Source organism: Entelurus aequoreus, linkage group LG01, assembly GCF_033978785.1.
Source record: "Entelurus aequoreus isolate RoL-2023_Sb linkage group LG01, RoL_Eaeq_v1.1, whole genome shotgun sequence".
Classification (NCBI taxonomy): domain Eukaryota; kingdom Metazoa; phylum Chordata; class Actinopteri; order Syngnathiformes; family Syngnathidae; genus Entelurus; species Entelurus aequoreus.
In genome coordinates, this window is record NC_084731.1 from 9,740,114 (window position 1) to 9,757,216 (window position 17,103).

The window sequence follows — 17,103 nt, forward strand, 5'->3', positions numbered from 1 at the left end:
TCTCCTTTGTGGTATTTTAGGCTTCATAATGCGCCACACATTTTCAATGGGAGACAGGTCTGGACTACAGGCAGGCCAGTCTAGTACCCGCACTCTTTTACTATGAAAGCCACGTTGATGTAACACGTGGCTTGGCATTGTCTTGCTGAAATAAGCAGGGGCGTCCATGGTAACGTTGCTTGGATGGCAACATATGTTGCTCCAAAACCTGTATGTACCTTTCAGCATTAATGGCGCCTTCACAGATGTGTAAGTTACCCATGTCTTGGGCACTAATACACCCCCATACCATCACAGATGCTGGCTTTTCAACTTTCCACCTATAACAATCCGGATGGTTCTTTTCCTCTTTGGTCCGGAGGACACGACGTCCACAGTTTCCAAAAACAATTTGAAATGTGGACTCGTCAGACCACAGAACACTTTTCCATTTTGTATCAGTCCATCTTAGATGAGCTCATGCCCAGCGAAGCAGACGGCGTTTCTGGGTGTTGTTGATAAACGGTTTTCGCCTTGCATAGGAGAGTTTTAACTTGCACTTAAAGATGTAGCGACCAACTGTAGTTACTGACAGTGGGTTTCTGAAGTGTTCCTGAGCTCATGTGGTGATATCCTTTACACACTGATGTCGCTTGTTGATGCAGTACAGCCTGAGGAATCGAAGGTCACAGGCTTAACTGCTTACGTGCAGTGATTTCTCCAGATTCTCTGAACCCTTTGATGATATTGCGGAGCGTAGATGGTGAAATCCCTAAATTCCTTGCAATAGCTGCTTGAGAACAACAATTTACTCACGCATTTGTTGACAAAGTGGTGACCCTCACCCCATCCTTGTTTGTGAATGACTGAGCATTTCATGGAATCTACTTTTATACCCAATCATGGCACCCACCTGTTCCCAATTTGCCTGTTCGCCTGTGGGATGTTCCAAATAAGTTTTAATACTTTATCAGTATTTATTGCCACCTTTCCCAACTTCTTTGTCACGTGTTGCTGGCATCAAATTCTAAAGTTAATGACTATTTGCACAAAAAAAAATGTTTATCAGTTTGAACATCAAATATGTTGTCTTTGTAGCATATTCAACTGAATATGGGTTGAAAATTATTTGAAAATCATTGTATTCCGTTTATATTTACATCTAACACAATTTCCCAACTCATATGGAAACGGGGTTTGTATATATATATATATATATATATATATATATATATATATATATATATAATATATATATATATATATATATATATATATATATATATACACACTACCGTTCAAAAGTTTGGGGTCACATTGAAATATCCTTATTTTTCAATAAAGATAACTTTAAACTAGTCTTAACTTTAAAGAAATACACTCTATACATTGCTAATGTGGTAAATGACTATTCTAGCTGCAATTGTCTGGTTTTTGGTGCAATATCTACTTGGGTGTATAGAGGCCCATTTTCAGCAACTATCACTCCAGTGTTCTAATGGTACAATGTGTTTGCTCATTGGCTCAGAAGGCTAAATGATGATTAGAAAACCCTTGTGCAATCATGTTCACACATCTGAAAACAGTTTAGCTCGTTACAGAAGCTACAAAACTGACCTTCCTTTGAGCAGATTGAGTTTCTGGAGCATCACATTTGTGGGGTCAATTAAACGCTCAAAATGGCCAGAAAAAGAGAACTTTCATCTGAAACTCGACAGTCTATTCTTGTTCTTAGAAATTAAAGCTATTCCACAAAATTGTTTGGGTGACCCCAAACTTTTGAACGGTAGTGTATATATATATATATATATATATATAATATATATATATATATATATATATATATATATATATATATATATATATATATATTAGGGGTGTAACGGTACGTGTATTTGTATTGAACCGTTTCGGTACGGGGGTTTTGGTTCAGTTAGGAGGTGTACCGAACGAGTTTCCAAACGGACATGTTAAGTAGCGTAACGCACGTTGCGTAAACAATGCACAGCGAGGCACAACACACGGCTAACGGGCTACGATAGACTGACCATACGTCCTCTTTTCACCGGACATGTCCTCTTTTGCGGAGCTGTCAGGGCGGAGTTTCTTAAATGCCTCAAATGCATTGTGAGTTAGGGTTGCATATGTATTTTCAATGTAGGTTCAGGATTAAGAAGGGGTTAAAAACAAAACAAATTGTGCGCGCAGCAGCATTGGTGAGGGAGGGGCAGAGACAGAGAGAGCAAGAGAGTTATGATATACGCGCATGCGTTGCCAGGCTCTGCTTTTTATCCATAGATTTATTAGATTTAATTTTTTATTATCTATAGCAGGCCATTTGCGGCCCACAGCTAATGTTTTAAAGGCCCACGGCACATTCTAAAAATACTATTAAAATAAACAAAAACATAACAAAAGTGAAATAAAAAAGCTTAAAGGTTAAATGTAATTTAGAAAAAGTTGCAATGTTGACTAATAACACAAAGCTGTTTTGTTTTTTTCCAAACTGTCATTGCTCAAAACATAATATTGAATCAAAATCAATGTTATTATGAATTATTGACCTATCCAAGGTTCCCATTACTTCACATCAAATATTCCACAAAGAAAAATATTTTTGGTGGAAGATTTTGCAAATTTGGTAAATAAATAAACAAAAAATTTATAATTTGTTGTTTTCTTACTGTACCGATAATGAACCAAAACGTGACCTCTAAACCGAGGTACATACCGAACCAACATTTCTGTGTACCATTACACCCCTAATATACAGTATATGCATGCATGCTTTAGAGCAGTGGTTCTCAACCTTTTTTCACTGATGTACCCCCTGTGAAATTTTTTTAAATTCAAGTACCCCCTAATCAGAGCTAAGCATTTTTGGTTGAAAAAAAGAGATAAAGAAGTAAAATACAGCACTATGTCATCAGTTTCTGATTTATTATATTGTATAACAATGCAAAATATTGCTCATTTGTTGTGGTCTTTCTTGAAACTATTTGGAAAAAAAGATATAAAAATAACTAAAAACTTGTTGAAAAATAAACAAGTGATTCAATTATAAATAAAGATTTCTACACATAGAAGTAATTATCAACTTAAAGTGCCCTCTTTGGGGATTGTAATAGAGATAGATCCATCTGGATTCATGAACTTAATTCTAAACATTTTCTTCACAAAAAAAGAAATCTTTAACATCAATATTTATGGAACATGTCCACAAAAAATCTAGCTGTCAACACTGAATATTGCATTGTTGCATTTCTTTTCACCGTTCTTTTTGACAGACATTTTAAAAAAATCTCACGTACCCTTGGCATACCTTCAAGTACCCCCACGAGTAGGGATGATACTCGAAACCGGTTTTCCCGGTTGTTTGATAAGAAAAGAACCGAGTCCTCGGACTCGAATCCGCTTTTTGAGAACCGGTACCCGTTATCGAGACCACTATAGTAAAGGAAAAGAGTTGATTCTTTATTCGAATCTCGTCCTGACCAGAAATGCTCCGTGGGACATCACAAGAATTGACGTCACGTAGCTCAGTCATTAGGCGCAGATAGCGAAAGCAGGAAAACAATGGACGGGAAAAAGCGCTCCAGGTGTAATAAAGTTCAAACAAAAGCTATCATCCATCGAATAACTTTACTGAGAGATTTGAGCAGGGTAAAACACATGACCAACACTTTTACGACCAACCAGAAACATAGCAACCAGGCTAGCAACGCACCTCCTTTACGGCAGCTGTCGCAACGTTCTTAAAACAACCGCAGCACATACATATATATACAACATATCTCCCTTTTTAACTTTTGTTTTTCTTTCCTTGTAAACAAAACAAAGTCACACTGTAGATGTGTTGTCTGTCTAATTATAAATAATGCAGACGAGGCGTGTTGGCTGAGTTCTTGACGTTTACTTTCACAGCGTGGCAACATGCAAGACTTTTCGGGGCTACCGCGCATGCTCGTAACTCCCGTTGCATGCTGGGTAGTGTAGTTGTTATATTCTCTCGCTCATAACATTTTTCCCCCTATAAAGAAATAATGTTAACTCAATAAAGTGTATTTCTTTTTTTAGCTTTAACTTTTCATTTTTTAGCATTGTAACCACATTTGCAAAGAACTTTTCTCTTCATAGAATTTTCTTTCAATAAATAAATAAAGTGCAAAAATGTCAAAGCATCATAACAAACAGTTATGTCAAATAACAGCAGAAGTGCACTTTTTGGAGAGCTGTACTATTTTCAGTTTTGTGCCCAAGGGACTGATTTTATTTAACACTATATTATTATTTATACACCTATAGTGATCACAGAGACAGGTTGTTTTTGTGTCACTGTATATATTTGATTCTCTGAAAAATCCCACTTAATATACTTTGGGTAACAACAGTCAATATTTATTTATTTTATTTTATTTTTTTAGGTGGGTAACAGTCAATATTTATTTATTTATTAGATTTTATTTTTTTATTATATAATAAAAGTGAGCTTTTGTTAAACCAAATATTGTGTGTTTTTTTCCATATACAACAACCTATCTGGACTCGATAAGAGAATCGATAAGGAATCGGTTCGATAAGAGGATTCGATAATAGGCTCGAACTCGATAATTCCTTATCAAACATCATCCCTACCCACGGGTACACGTAACCCCATTTGAGAACCACTGCTTTAGAGCCCCTGCCTCAAAAGAAAATAATGTTTGCCTTGGTGCCCTTCTAACTTGCCTTGGTGTCCTAAAATATGAGCCTTCCTTTAAGGCAACACTTGCCTTGACCTTAAAATGTTCAAATTCAAGGCCTGCAGCACTTATACTGCTATTGTATTACATCACACTGTAATTGGCTTGATGTTTCGAAAATGGTCCTACCTGATATATATGACGCCACCGCCATGCTCCCACTTGCGCTGCCAGCCAATGGGGACTTGGACAGGGACAGTTGGTCTCTCATCTGCCGCTTCACAGTCCTTTCCGCCATTCATGGCTCCACTGGATTTGCACACGACACCTCACAGGTACTTCTATCAGACATCCACCAAAGTCTTTTCAACAGACATCATGTTTGTCTCCTAACGCCGTGGCAGAGGTGGGCAGGGCGGCTTCGGTGAAGGACTCTACTTGGGGGAGGCGGGTGGTTGGGTAGGGGGAGGCGAGCTCACAGGTGACCCTACCCTTTTATTTGCGTCATGATTCCAGCGCTGAATGCTGTATAGTCCTCCATTACTGCCTCTTGACACAGAGCCATCCCACCCGGGCAGATGCCGGCTGAAAAATCAGGAATTTTTCCCTGTGAACTTTTTTTCGACCATTTGTCCTTCACGCAGTAGGTTCGAGTCCCTCAGATCACCAGGCAGGGTGGTTTCAACATGTTAGTTCCTTGGTTGTGGTATCCCCACGGTTCCTGTCAGAGTAGAACAAGTGTATAGCAATTAAACAATGATATGTTCAATGTTTTTCTTTTCCAAAATGTTCACCTGCTTAAGGAGAAAGCAAACATACCATTTTTAGTTATTAAAATTTGCACATTATAGCCTACTGCTTGTTTTGAGTCATGAAATACAAAGCATCCCTCTAACCGTTGCTGCTGCTGACTCATAACTGAAGTGTCTGGCAACAAAGCCAGTAACAACTACAGAGGGGAAGAAAGGTAAAGATGGCTGTGGTTAGACAGATGCAACTAATCGGGAAACACACTGCAGCAAGTCACACCTCATCTTCTCAAAACGTGCTTCAAAACATTGCTAAAATCCCATCGTAGCCCCTGTGGGGAAACCGAGACAGTGATTTTTTTTGTGGTTTTTATGTACAGTAGTTTTAATGTTTCAGACACAACTGCAGCACCACATAATTGTAATCTTGAAGAACAACTGAGAAGAAGACTGCAGCAGACAACATCTGGACAAACAAATGTTTTTTAGAAAACAAACAATTGAGCAGATGGATTGAGGCAAACACTGTAGGACAACAAGACAAAAGGTATGAATACATAGATTTAGGGCTGGGCGATATATTGAATATACTCGATATATCGCGGGTTTGTCTCTGTGCGATATAGAAAATGACTATATCGTGATATTCGAGTATATGTGCTCACGCAGTTGCTTTTAGCTGCGGGCATTACACTGCAGGCTTTTATCACTCTTGTCTCTCTCTGCTTCTCACAGAGACGTAAAACAAGCGCACCTTCTTACAGACGTCACATACGTATACGCCCTCGCGGAGCAGAGAGGTAGCGGCATGGGTAACGTTAGCAGTGGTGCGAGTGGTAATACGAGGGAAAGAAGGTGTGAATCTGGTAACAAACAAAGGAAGAATTAATTCCCAAGAAAAACAGCAGTGGGGCCATCGTCTGGCTTCAAGCGGGAAGATGTCGAACAGACAACAGTAATTTGTCAAGAGTGGGGCAAAAGCGTTGCCACAAAAAGTAGCATTACTGCTAATGTGTAGCATCATTTGAAAAGTCACCCGCTAGAGAATGAAGAGTGCTTGAAACTCCGCATGTCAACATCTCCGTTCGGTGCCACACCAACAAAATGCCGAGGCAACCATTTCCACATCAACACCGTATAAAAAAATATTCAACAACAGAAGGAGATAACGTCCGCAGGAACCTACCACATAGCGAAGGACATACACTATTTGATTTCCTATTATGCAGCTCATTTTTATTTGACACTTATTGAAATATCTTGTGTGACATCATGCACAAAAGGGCACTTTATTTGTTTTAAACTATTGTAGTGGCGTTCTGTACAAAAAGTGCACTTTAATTTAGTGTTATTTTGATATGTCATCTTAGTGACATCATGCACAAAAGTGCACTAATAGCTTGTTTTAAAATGTCTCTGACAATCTTGCACTTTTTGTTTTGAAATGACATGAATGTTTGTGCCACTGCTTAATAACTGTTTAATAAATACAGTTTGGGTCAATTGACTTAGTTGTGGTTTCCCTCTTTGCATGAAAGTTTAAAATGAGCATATATTAATGCAGTATGAAGAAGAATGTTTTAATGTAGACACATAGAATCATCATACTGCTGTGATTATATGCATCAAGTGTTCATTCAAGGCTAGGGCAAAATATCCAGATATACAGTATATCGTGTATCGTGACATGGCCTAAAAATATCGAGATATTAAAAAAAGGCCATATCGCCCAGCCCTACAGAGAGTATAAGGAAAACTGACACCGTCTCAACAGAAAATCCTCTCTGAAAACTACAAAACGTTGAACTTTAACTACCACACCTTGCACAGGTAAGCAAGAGCATCCAGGTTGAATTATTATCTGGCTGGGTCTCGAGTCGCTCACATCCAAAAATCCACTTGGCACTTTATGAGTCCAAAGGTCAGTCTATCCAGGAATTGCAATGTTGCGATCTAATCCTATCCAATCATTTTTTTCCAATGACCGCAACTTTATTGCAAATTTGACTTGGGACTGTTACCCCGAATTGCCACTGGATGTGAAACGGTAGCAGAATGTCATCGTGGCCATGGCGGAAGACTCTTTCCGTTTTTATTCAAGTCAATGTGTCAGTTTCCACCACCTGCAGAACGGCACTGACATGATGGTGACGTTCTGCATTGCAGCGCTAAACATACGCAGAGCTTCTATGTTTATATTTGGTCGCCGCAAAAAGCTGGTCAATTTAGCTCAAATCTGCTTGTGCTGGGCAAAATGTCATACACAAACGTGAAATTAATTATCCGGTGTATTTATTTTCAAAATAAAATACGCCGATTTCAAGGAAGATCGCATTTAACACTTTCAAGCGTCCTAATGGACCTGAGGTTAACTTGTCAAAGGTTTTCGCGCGTAATTTCACCTCGTTGGATGACAACATGCGGATTCTGGAGGTCCGAAATAAACAAATTATTACGGGGAAGCTGTATTGGGACATGAGGGCCTGTGTCAAATACTAGTTGATACGAAAGCCGGGAAATCAGGGGAGTGGTGTGTGCAACAGAATAAACTGTTTGTGGTTCGCTTTGTTGTAACTGCCCTTATCACGTGATTATAGCGTTGATTGCAAAACCTTGGGAAAGTCTGCGCTATTTCACTGCAGAACGACGGTAGGCCAGAGTGCGGATGGCGGCGCCGTTCCGTGGCCGTGCGGTTCAGCTGTCATTCTGCATCCAGTAGAAATTCAGGGTTAGCCTGCACCCTCATGCATTATCATGTTGATGCTGATGTGGGCTGCTATGTCATTGTTTTTATCCTTTAGTACAAAACCCTAAACCAGTGAAGTTATAATAAATAAATAAATGATAAATGGGTTATACTTGTATAGCGCTTTTCTACCTTCAAGGTACTCAAAGCGCTTTGACAGTATTTCCACATTTACCCATTCACACACACATTCACACACTGATGGCGGGAGCTGCCATGCAAGGCGCTAACCAGCAGCCATCAGAGGCAAAGGGTGAAGTGTCTTGCCCAAGGACACAACGGACGTGACTAGGAAGGTAGAAGGTGGGGATTGAAGTTGGCACATTGTGTAATTTGTTAAAAAAACAAAACAGAATACAATGATTTGCAAATCCTTTTCAACTTATATTCAATTCAAACGACTGCAAAGACAAGATATTTAATGTTCAAAATGAGAAACTTGTTTTTTTTTTTGCAAATAATCATTAAAGGCCTACTGAAATGAATTGTTTTTATTTAAACGGGAATAGCAGATCCATTCTATGTGTCATACTTGATCATTTCGCGATATTGCCATATTTTTACTGAAAGGATTTAGTATAGAACAACGACGATAAAGATCGCAACTTTTGGTATCTGATAAAAACAACCCTTGCCCCTACCGGAAGTAGCGTGACGTCACAAGACAAAGGATTCCTCACAATTCCGCTTTGTTTACAATGGAGCGAGAGACATTCGGACCGAGAAAGCGACGATTACCCCATTAATTTGGCGAAGATGAAAGATTCGTGGATGAAGAACTTTAGAGTGAAGGACTACAGTGTAGTGCGGGGTGTATCTTTTTTCGCTCTGACCGTAACTTAGGTACAAGCTGGCTCATTGGATTCCACACTCTCTCCTTTTTCTATTGTGGATCACGGATTTGTATTTTAAACCACCTCAGATACTATATCCTTTTGAAAATGAGAGTCGAGAACACGAAATGGACATTCACGGTGACTGAACATGTAAATACACGGTTAATAATTTTCAGCTTTGCGAAGCTAAAAAAATAGAAGCTAAGTTAGCTACAGAGCTAACGTGATAGCAGGCTCAAATGCAGATAGAAACAAAATTTAAAAAAACCCTGACTGGAAGGATAGACAGAAGATCAACAATACTATTAAACCATGAACATGTAAATACACGATTAATAATTTTCAGCTTGGCGAAGCAAAAAAAATAGAAGCTAAGTTAGCTACGGAGCTAACGTGATAGCATCAGTCTCAAATGCAGATAGAAACTAAATTAAAAAAAACCCTGACTGGAAGGATAGACAGAAGATCAACAATACTATTAAACCATGAACATGTAAATACACGGTTAATAATTTTCAGCTTGGCGAAGCTAAAAAAAATAGAAGCTAAGTTAGCTACAGAGCTAACGTGATAGCAGGCTCAAATGTAGATAGAAACAAAATTTAAAAAAACCCTGACTGGAAGGATAGACAGAAGATCAACAATACTATTAAACCATGAACATGTAAATACACGGTTAATAATATTCAGCTTGGCGAAGCTAAAAAAATAGAAGCTAACTTAGATGCGGCGGCGGGCGTTGTACGCTTTTGACGACACCCCGGCCGCCATCAGAGTCGGCAAGAAACATATATTTCCCCAAAGTTACGTACGTGACATGCACATGTCGACACGCACGTACGGGCAAGCGATCAAATGTTTGGAAGCCAAAGCTGTACTCACCGTAGTGCGTCTGCTATCCTGCTCAAAACACAACACAACCTCCTGGTGTTGGTGTTGCTACAGCCAGCCGCTAATACACCGATCGCACCTACAACTTTCTTCTTTGCAGTCTCCATTGTTCATTAAACAAATTGCAAAAAGATTCACCAACACAGATGTCCAGAATACTGTGGAATTTTGTCGAAGAAAACAGAGGTATTTGAATTGGGTCCAAACACTTCCCTTGACCTCGTGACGTCACGCGCATACGTCATCATTCCGCGACGTTTTCAAGCGGAAGTTTCCCGGGAAGTTCAAAATTGCACTTTATAAGTTAACCCGGCCGTATTGGCATGTGTTGCAATGTTAAGATTTCATCATTAATACATAAACTATCAGACTGCGTGGGCGGTAGTAGTGGCTTTCAGTAGGCCTTTAATTTAGAATTTAATGGCAGCAACACATTGCAAAAAAAGTCAGCACAGGGGCATTTTTACTACTGTGTTACACCCTTTCCTTTTAACAACAGCGTTTCCGGGTGTTGTTGATAAATGGCTTTGGCTTTGCATAGTAGAGTTTTAACTTGCACTTACAGATGTAGCGACCAACTGTAGTTACTGACAGTGGTTTTCTGAAGTGTTCCTGAGCCCATGTGGTGATATCCTTTACACCCAGATGTCGCTTTTTGATGCAATACCACCTGAGGGATCGAAGGTCCGTAATATCATCGCTCACGTGCAGTGATTTCTCCAGATTCTCTGAACCTTTTGATGATATTGCGGACTGTACATGGTGAAATCCCTAAATTCCTTGCAATAGCTAGTTGAGAAATATTGTTGTTAAACTGTTCGACAATTTGCTCACGCATTTGTTCACAAAGTGGTGACCCTCGCCCCATCCTTGTGTGTGAATGACTGAGCATTTCATGGAAGCTGCTTTTGTACCCAATCATGGCTGTTCCCAATTAACCTGTTTGATGAGCATTCGTCAACTTTCTCAGTCTTTTTTGCCACTTGTGCCAGCTTTTTTGAAACATGTTGCAGTCATCAAATTCCAAATGAGCTAATATTTGAAAAAAAAAACAAAGTTTACCAGTTCCAACATTAAGAATCTTGTCTTTGCCGTCTATTCAATTGAATATAAGTTGAAAAGGATATGCAAATCATTGTATTCTGTTTTTATTTACCATTTACACAACGTGACAACTTCACTGGTTTTGGGTTTTGTATGTTGTGATAGTACAGCTGTGGATGGATTCCAAACATTGCCACCTTGAATCACATACTACAATATAAAACCGCGCAATTCTTTACACAATACTACAGTATTCTGTGAAGCGCATTCATTAAACAAACTCAAATGACAATATTAGTCATCACATTTTAGACAAAACCATTTTTTTAAAAAGCTGCCACAAATTCGGGCATTCAAGGCTGCAACAATCCCCGAAAAAGCCAAAAAAGTCCTGGCGCACTGACAAGTACAACAACATGCAGTGGTCTGATGTTGCACTTAACAACACGCCCCAAATGTTAAGCGTGCAGCGATGCATCTTTGCCAGCAGAAGGGAAGGAACTAACTCAAATGGTTACCATTCACTAATAACAAGGAGAGGATGAGGAGGAATCCGAAAAATATAATGACTAAGCACACGTCAGTAGAGTTGGTACAAAATGCGGCTGCGAGACTTTTGACAAGAACAAGAAAGTTTGATCATATTACGCCTATACTGTATATACCTTTATATACATATATATATATATATATATATATATATAAATACCTATACTGGCTCACCTGTGCACTTAAAGGCCTACTGAAATGAGATTTTCTTATTTAAACGGGGATAGCAGATCCATTCTATGTGTCATACATGACCATTTTGCGATATTGCCATATTTTTACTGAAAGGATTTAGTAGAGAACATCGACGATAAAGTTCGCAACTTTTGGTCGCTGATGAAAAAAAGCCTTGCCTGTACCGGAAGTAGCGTGACGTCACAGGTTGAAGAGCTCCTCACATCTGCACATTGTTTACACCAGCAGCGAGAGCAATTCGGACCGAGAAAGCGACGATTACCCCATTAATTTGAGCGAGGACGAAAGATTTGTGGATGAGGAAAGTGACAGTGAAGGATTAGAGTGCAGTGCAGGACGTATCTTTTTTTGCTCTGACCGTAACTTAGGTACAAGCTGGCTCATTGGATTCCACACTTTCTCCTTTTTCTATTGTGGATCACGGATTTGTATTTTAAACCACCTCGGATACTATATCCTCTTGAAAATGAGAGGCGAGAACGCGAAATGGACATTCACAGTGACTTTTATCTCCACGACAATACATCGGTGAAGCACTTTAACTTCGGGGCTAACGTGATAGCATCGTGCTTAACTGCGGATAGAAACAGAAGAAACATGCCCCTGACTGGAAGGATAGACAGAAGATCAACAATACTATTATTACTTCTACTATCAGGAGACACCGAACCAAACCCTGGACCTGTAACCACACGGTTAATGCTGTCCAGCCTGGCGAAGCCTAGCAATGCTGTTGCTAACGACGCCATTGAAGCTAACTTAGCTACGGGACCTCGACAGAGCTATGCTAAAAACATTAGCTCTCCACCTACGCCAGCCCTCATCTGCTCATCACCACCCGTGCTCACCTGCGTTCCAGCGATCGACGGCGCGACGGAGGACTTCACCCGATCATCGGTGCGGATAGCAGACGCGTCGGATAGCGCGTCTGCTATCCAACTCAAAGTCCTCCTTGTTGTGTTGCTGTAGCCAGCCGCTAATACACAGATCCCACCTACAGTTTTCTTCTTTGCTGTCTTCATTGTCCATTAAACAAATTGCAAAAGATTCACCAACACAGATGTCCAGAATACTGTGGAATTTTGTGGTGAAAACAGACGACTTAAGCTGGCCACCGTGCTATTCCAAAATGTCTGCTTCAACCCGTGACGTCACACGCAAACGTCATCATACCGAGACGTTTTCAGCCGGATATTTCGCGGGAAATTTAAAATTGCACCTTATAAGTTAACCCGGCCGTATTGGCATGTGTTGCAATGTTAAGATTTCATCATTGATATATAAACTATCAGATTGCGTAGTCGGTAGTAGTGGCTTTCAGTAGGCCTTTAAGATGTGACTTTAAGGTTTTACTATTTACGTATAAAATACTACACGGTCTAGCTCCATCCTATCTTGCTGATTGTATTGTACCATATGTCCCGGCAAGAAATCTGCGTTCTAGGAACTCTGGCTTATTAGTGATTCCCAGAGCCCAGAAAAAGTCTGCGGGCTACAGAGCGTTTTGTATTGGGGCTCCAGTACTCTGGAATGTTCTAGCGGTAACAGTTAGAGATGCTACCTCAGTAGAAGCATTTAAGTCCCATCTTAAAACTCTTTTGTAAACTCTATCCTTTAAATAGACCCCCCTTTTAGACCAGTTGATCTGCCATTTCTTTTCTGCTCTGCCCCCCTCTCCATGAGGCGCTAGCTGTTCAAAGTCAGGACCCGGAGTGGACCACTCATCTGTGCAACAGTTGATGACGTCTGCGCTGCTGACTTGTCTCCCCTCAAGATGATCCCCTGCTGGCCCCAGTATGGACTGGACTCCCACTATTATGTTAGATCCACTATGGACTGGACTCTCACACTATTATGTTAGATCCACTATGGACTGGACTCTCACACTATTAAGTTAGATCCACTATGGACTGGACTCTCACACTATTAACTCGATCCACTCCACGTCCATTGCACCGGTCGCCCGGGGGTCCCCTCCAAGGTTTCTCATTGTATCCCATTGGGTTGAGTTTCTTCTTGCCCTGATGTGGGATCTGACTGATTTGGGGACAGCGCAACACTGTCAGAATGTGGCCCCTCAGGAACCAAGTACATTGAACAGTACTGGCAAAAGTATTCCATTGCAGCTTGGGTGTTACAATCAATCAATCAATACAATGCTACTGGTAGGATCAAAACTTAGACAGCAAGCAGCTCAGCATACTGTCACAAGCCACAAATATCCAAACTACAAAATCAGCCACTTTTCAATCCAAGTAAATTAACAAATATGCACTCCCCCAAAAGGTGGGCGTTGCAAACCCTTCAGTCTTTTCTGAAACTGGGGGCACAACCTCCCACAAGAGCTCAGATGTTTCATGATTTAGCAATGTAGCTTTAACCAGACTGCACTTAAAAGATGCGACTTTAAGGTTTTACTACTTACGTATAAAATACTACATGGTCTAGCTCCATCCTATCTTGCTGATTGTATTGTACCATATGTCCCGGCCAGAAATCTGCGTTTAAACAACTCCGGCTTATTAGTGATTCCCAGAGCCCAGAAAAAGTCTGCGGGCTATAGAGCGTTTTCTATTGGGGCTCCAGCACTCTGGAATGCCCTCCTGGTAACAGTTAGAGATGCTACCTCAGTAGAAGCTTTTAAATCCCATCTTAAAACTCCTTTGTATACTCTAGCCTTTTAGACCAGTTGATCTGCCGTCTCTTTTCTGCTCTGCCCCCCTCTCTATGAGGCGCTAGCTGTTCAAAGTCGGGACACGGGGTGGACCACTCATCTGTGCATCAGTTGATGACGTATCTGCGCTGCTGACTTGTCTCCACTCAAGATGATCTCCTGCTGGCCCTAATATGGACTGGACTCTCACACTATTACCGTATTTTTCGGGGTATAAGTCGCACCGGCCGAAAATGCATGATAAAGAAGGAAAAAAACATATATGAGTCGCACTGGAGTATAAGTCGCATTTTTGGGGGGAATTTATTTGATAAAACCCAACACCAAGAATAGACATTTGAAAGGCAATTCAAAATAAATAAAGAATAGTGAACAACAGGCTGAATAAGTGTACGTTATATGAGGCATAAATAACCAACTGAGAAGGTGCCTGGTATGTTAACGTAACATATTATGGTAAGAGTCATTCAAATAACTATAACATATAGAACATGCTATACGTTTACCAAACAATCTGTCACTCCTAATCGCTAAATCCCATGAAATCTTATACGTCTAGTCTCTTACGTGAATGAGCTAAATAATATTATTTGATATTTTACGGTAATGTGTTAATAATTTCACACATAAGTGAAACATGAGTATAAGTCGCACCCCCGGCCAAACTATGAAAAAAACTGTGACTTATAGTCCGAAAAATACGGTAACTAGGTCCACTATGGACTGGACTCTCACACTATTAGCTAGATCCACTATGGACTGAACTCTCACACTATTAACTAGATCCACTCCACGTCCATTGCACCGGTTGCCCGGCGGTCCCCTCCAAGGTTTCTCATTGTATCCCTGTGGGTTGAGTTTCGATTGATTTGGGGACGGCGCAACACTGTCAGAATGTGGCCCCTCAGGAACCAAGTACATGGAACAGTACTGACAAAAGTATTCCATTGCAGCTTGGGTGTTACAATGCTACTGGTAGGATCAAAACTAAGACAGCAAGCAGCTCAGCATACTGTAACCAGCCACAAATATCCAAACTACAAAATCAGCAAACAAACATGCACTCCCCCAAAAGGTGGGCGTTGCAAACCCTTCAGTCTTTTCTGAAACTGGGGGCACAACCTCCCACAAGAGCTAAGATGTTTCATGATTTAGCAATGTAGCTTTAGTCAGACTGCAGCCAGGTGCACTTGAATAAGGGTGGCAGTTACCTGCGGATGGTCCCGGGTTGAAAGTACAAGCACCAAAGCACACATGAAGACGATGAAGTCAATAAAAAAATAAAAAGTCTGTCTGTGATCTATCAACTAGCTGCAGGGTTAGCATGCCAAGCGTCAGCTGTCCAGACAACTCTTAGCCGTCTAGCTTGATCCAAGCCAAAATGGCAGCTCGGTAAACGTTCACCACGTAGACGTTTATCGCAAAAGTCGCCTGGGGCCGGGATGGAAGACGACGAGGGCGAAATTGTCGACATGAAGCTTCGGCTTCGAGCCAACGTAAAGGCCAGGCCGAGCTAGCTAGGCTTAGCTTAGCATGCTAACTAGCCAGGCTTAGCTTAGCATGCTAACTAGCCAAGCTTAGCCGAGCCGTTGCGTCTGCACACACAGAGAGAAGAAGAGAAGACGCTGTGAGCATTAACGTTCATGTCCGCCTCACGTCCCATAAAGCAACTCCGTTCGAAGCCGAGCATTGCGGCGAATGCACGTTGCGGATCGAATAAGTGAGCGTTTGGTTTGGTGATGTTCGGGAAAAGGGGGAGAAAGGAAGCATACCCAGTAGTTCTCTGCCTTTGCTGCCTCTCCTACACTGGGATGTTGGAAGTGATGGAGAGCGGCACTGCGCATGCGCGCTGGCGGCAGCCCAGCAGACGGGAGAGATGATGCTGCCTCAAACATGTCATTCAAATTAGGGATGTCCGATAATGGCTTTTTTTTACCGATATCCAATATTGTCCAACTCTTAATTACCGATACCGCTGTCAACCGATACCGATATATACAGTCGTGGAATTTACACATTATTATGCCTAATTTGGACAACCAGGAATGGTGAAGATGAGGTCATTTTAAACAATAATAAAAAAAATAGAATAAGATGAATAAATTTAAAAAAAATTCTTGAATAAAAAAGAAAGTAAAACAATGTAAAAACAGTTACATAGAAACAAGTAATTCATGAAAATGAGTAAGATTAACTGTTAAAGGTGCTGAACTCTGTAGAATTTGCACCTGGCTCGCTAACAACAAGCTATCCATACACTTGGGTAAAACGGAATCCATCCTGTTTGGGTCCCACATCAACCTTAAGAAAGTCAGTGACTTCACTATAAAAGTGGGTGACATTGTGATCACCAGGAAAGATGAGGTCACCTACCTAGGTTCCATTCTAGAGGCTAATCTTTCCTGTGATAAAATGGCAACCAAGGTAATCAAAAAGGTCAACCAACGAAAAACAAGATTTCTCTACAGAATCTCCTCTCTGGTCAACAAAAGCACCATGAAGATTCTAGCGGGAACTCTCGTTCAACCCTTTTTCGATTACGCATGCACCTCCTGGTACCCTAGCACCTCCAAATCCCTCAAATCTAGACTCCAAACATCCCAGAACAAGCTAGTCAGGTTACTTCTAGACCTCCACCCCAGATCCCACCTCACTCCTACCCACTTCTCTAAAGTGGGCTGGCTCAAGGTGGAGGACAGAGTTAAACAACTTGCACTGAGCCTAGTCTATAAAATCCACTACACCTCCCTGATACCGA

The 17,103-nt window shown here is 40.8% G+C and overlaps 1 protein-coding gene across 1 annotated transcript in view; it reads right to left on the bottom strand.

Annotated features, from left to right (window-relative positions):
• Positions 1 to 16,209, bottom strand: part of LOC133648035 (methyl-CpG-binding domain protein 5-like) — a 69,860-nt gene extending 53,651 nt beyond the window's left edge. The window contains 2 exon segments of the mRNA XM_062043811.1: positions 4,851 to 5,382; positions 16,118 to 16,209. Of these exon segments, the coding sequence (XP_061899795.1) occupies positions 4,851 to 4,963 (113 nt within the window). The 5' untranslated portion in view covers positions 4,964 to 5,382; positions 16,118 to 16,209.
• Between the last annotated feature and the right edge of the window lie 894 nt (positions 16,210 to 17,103).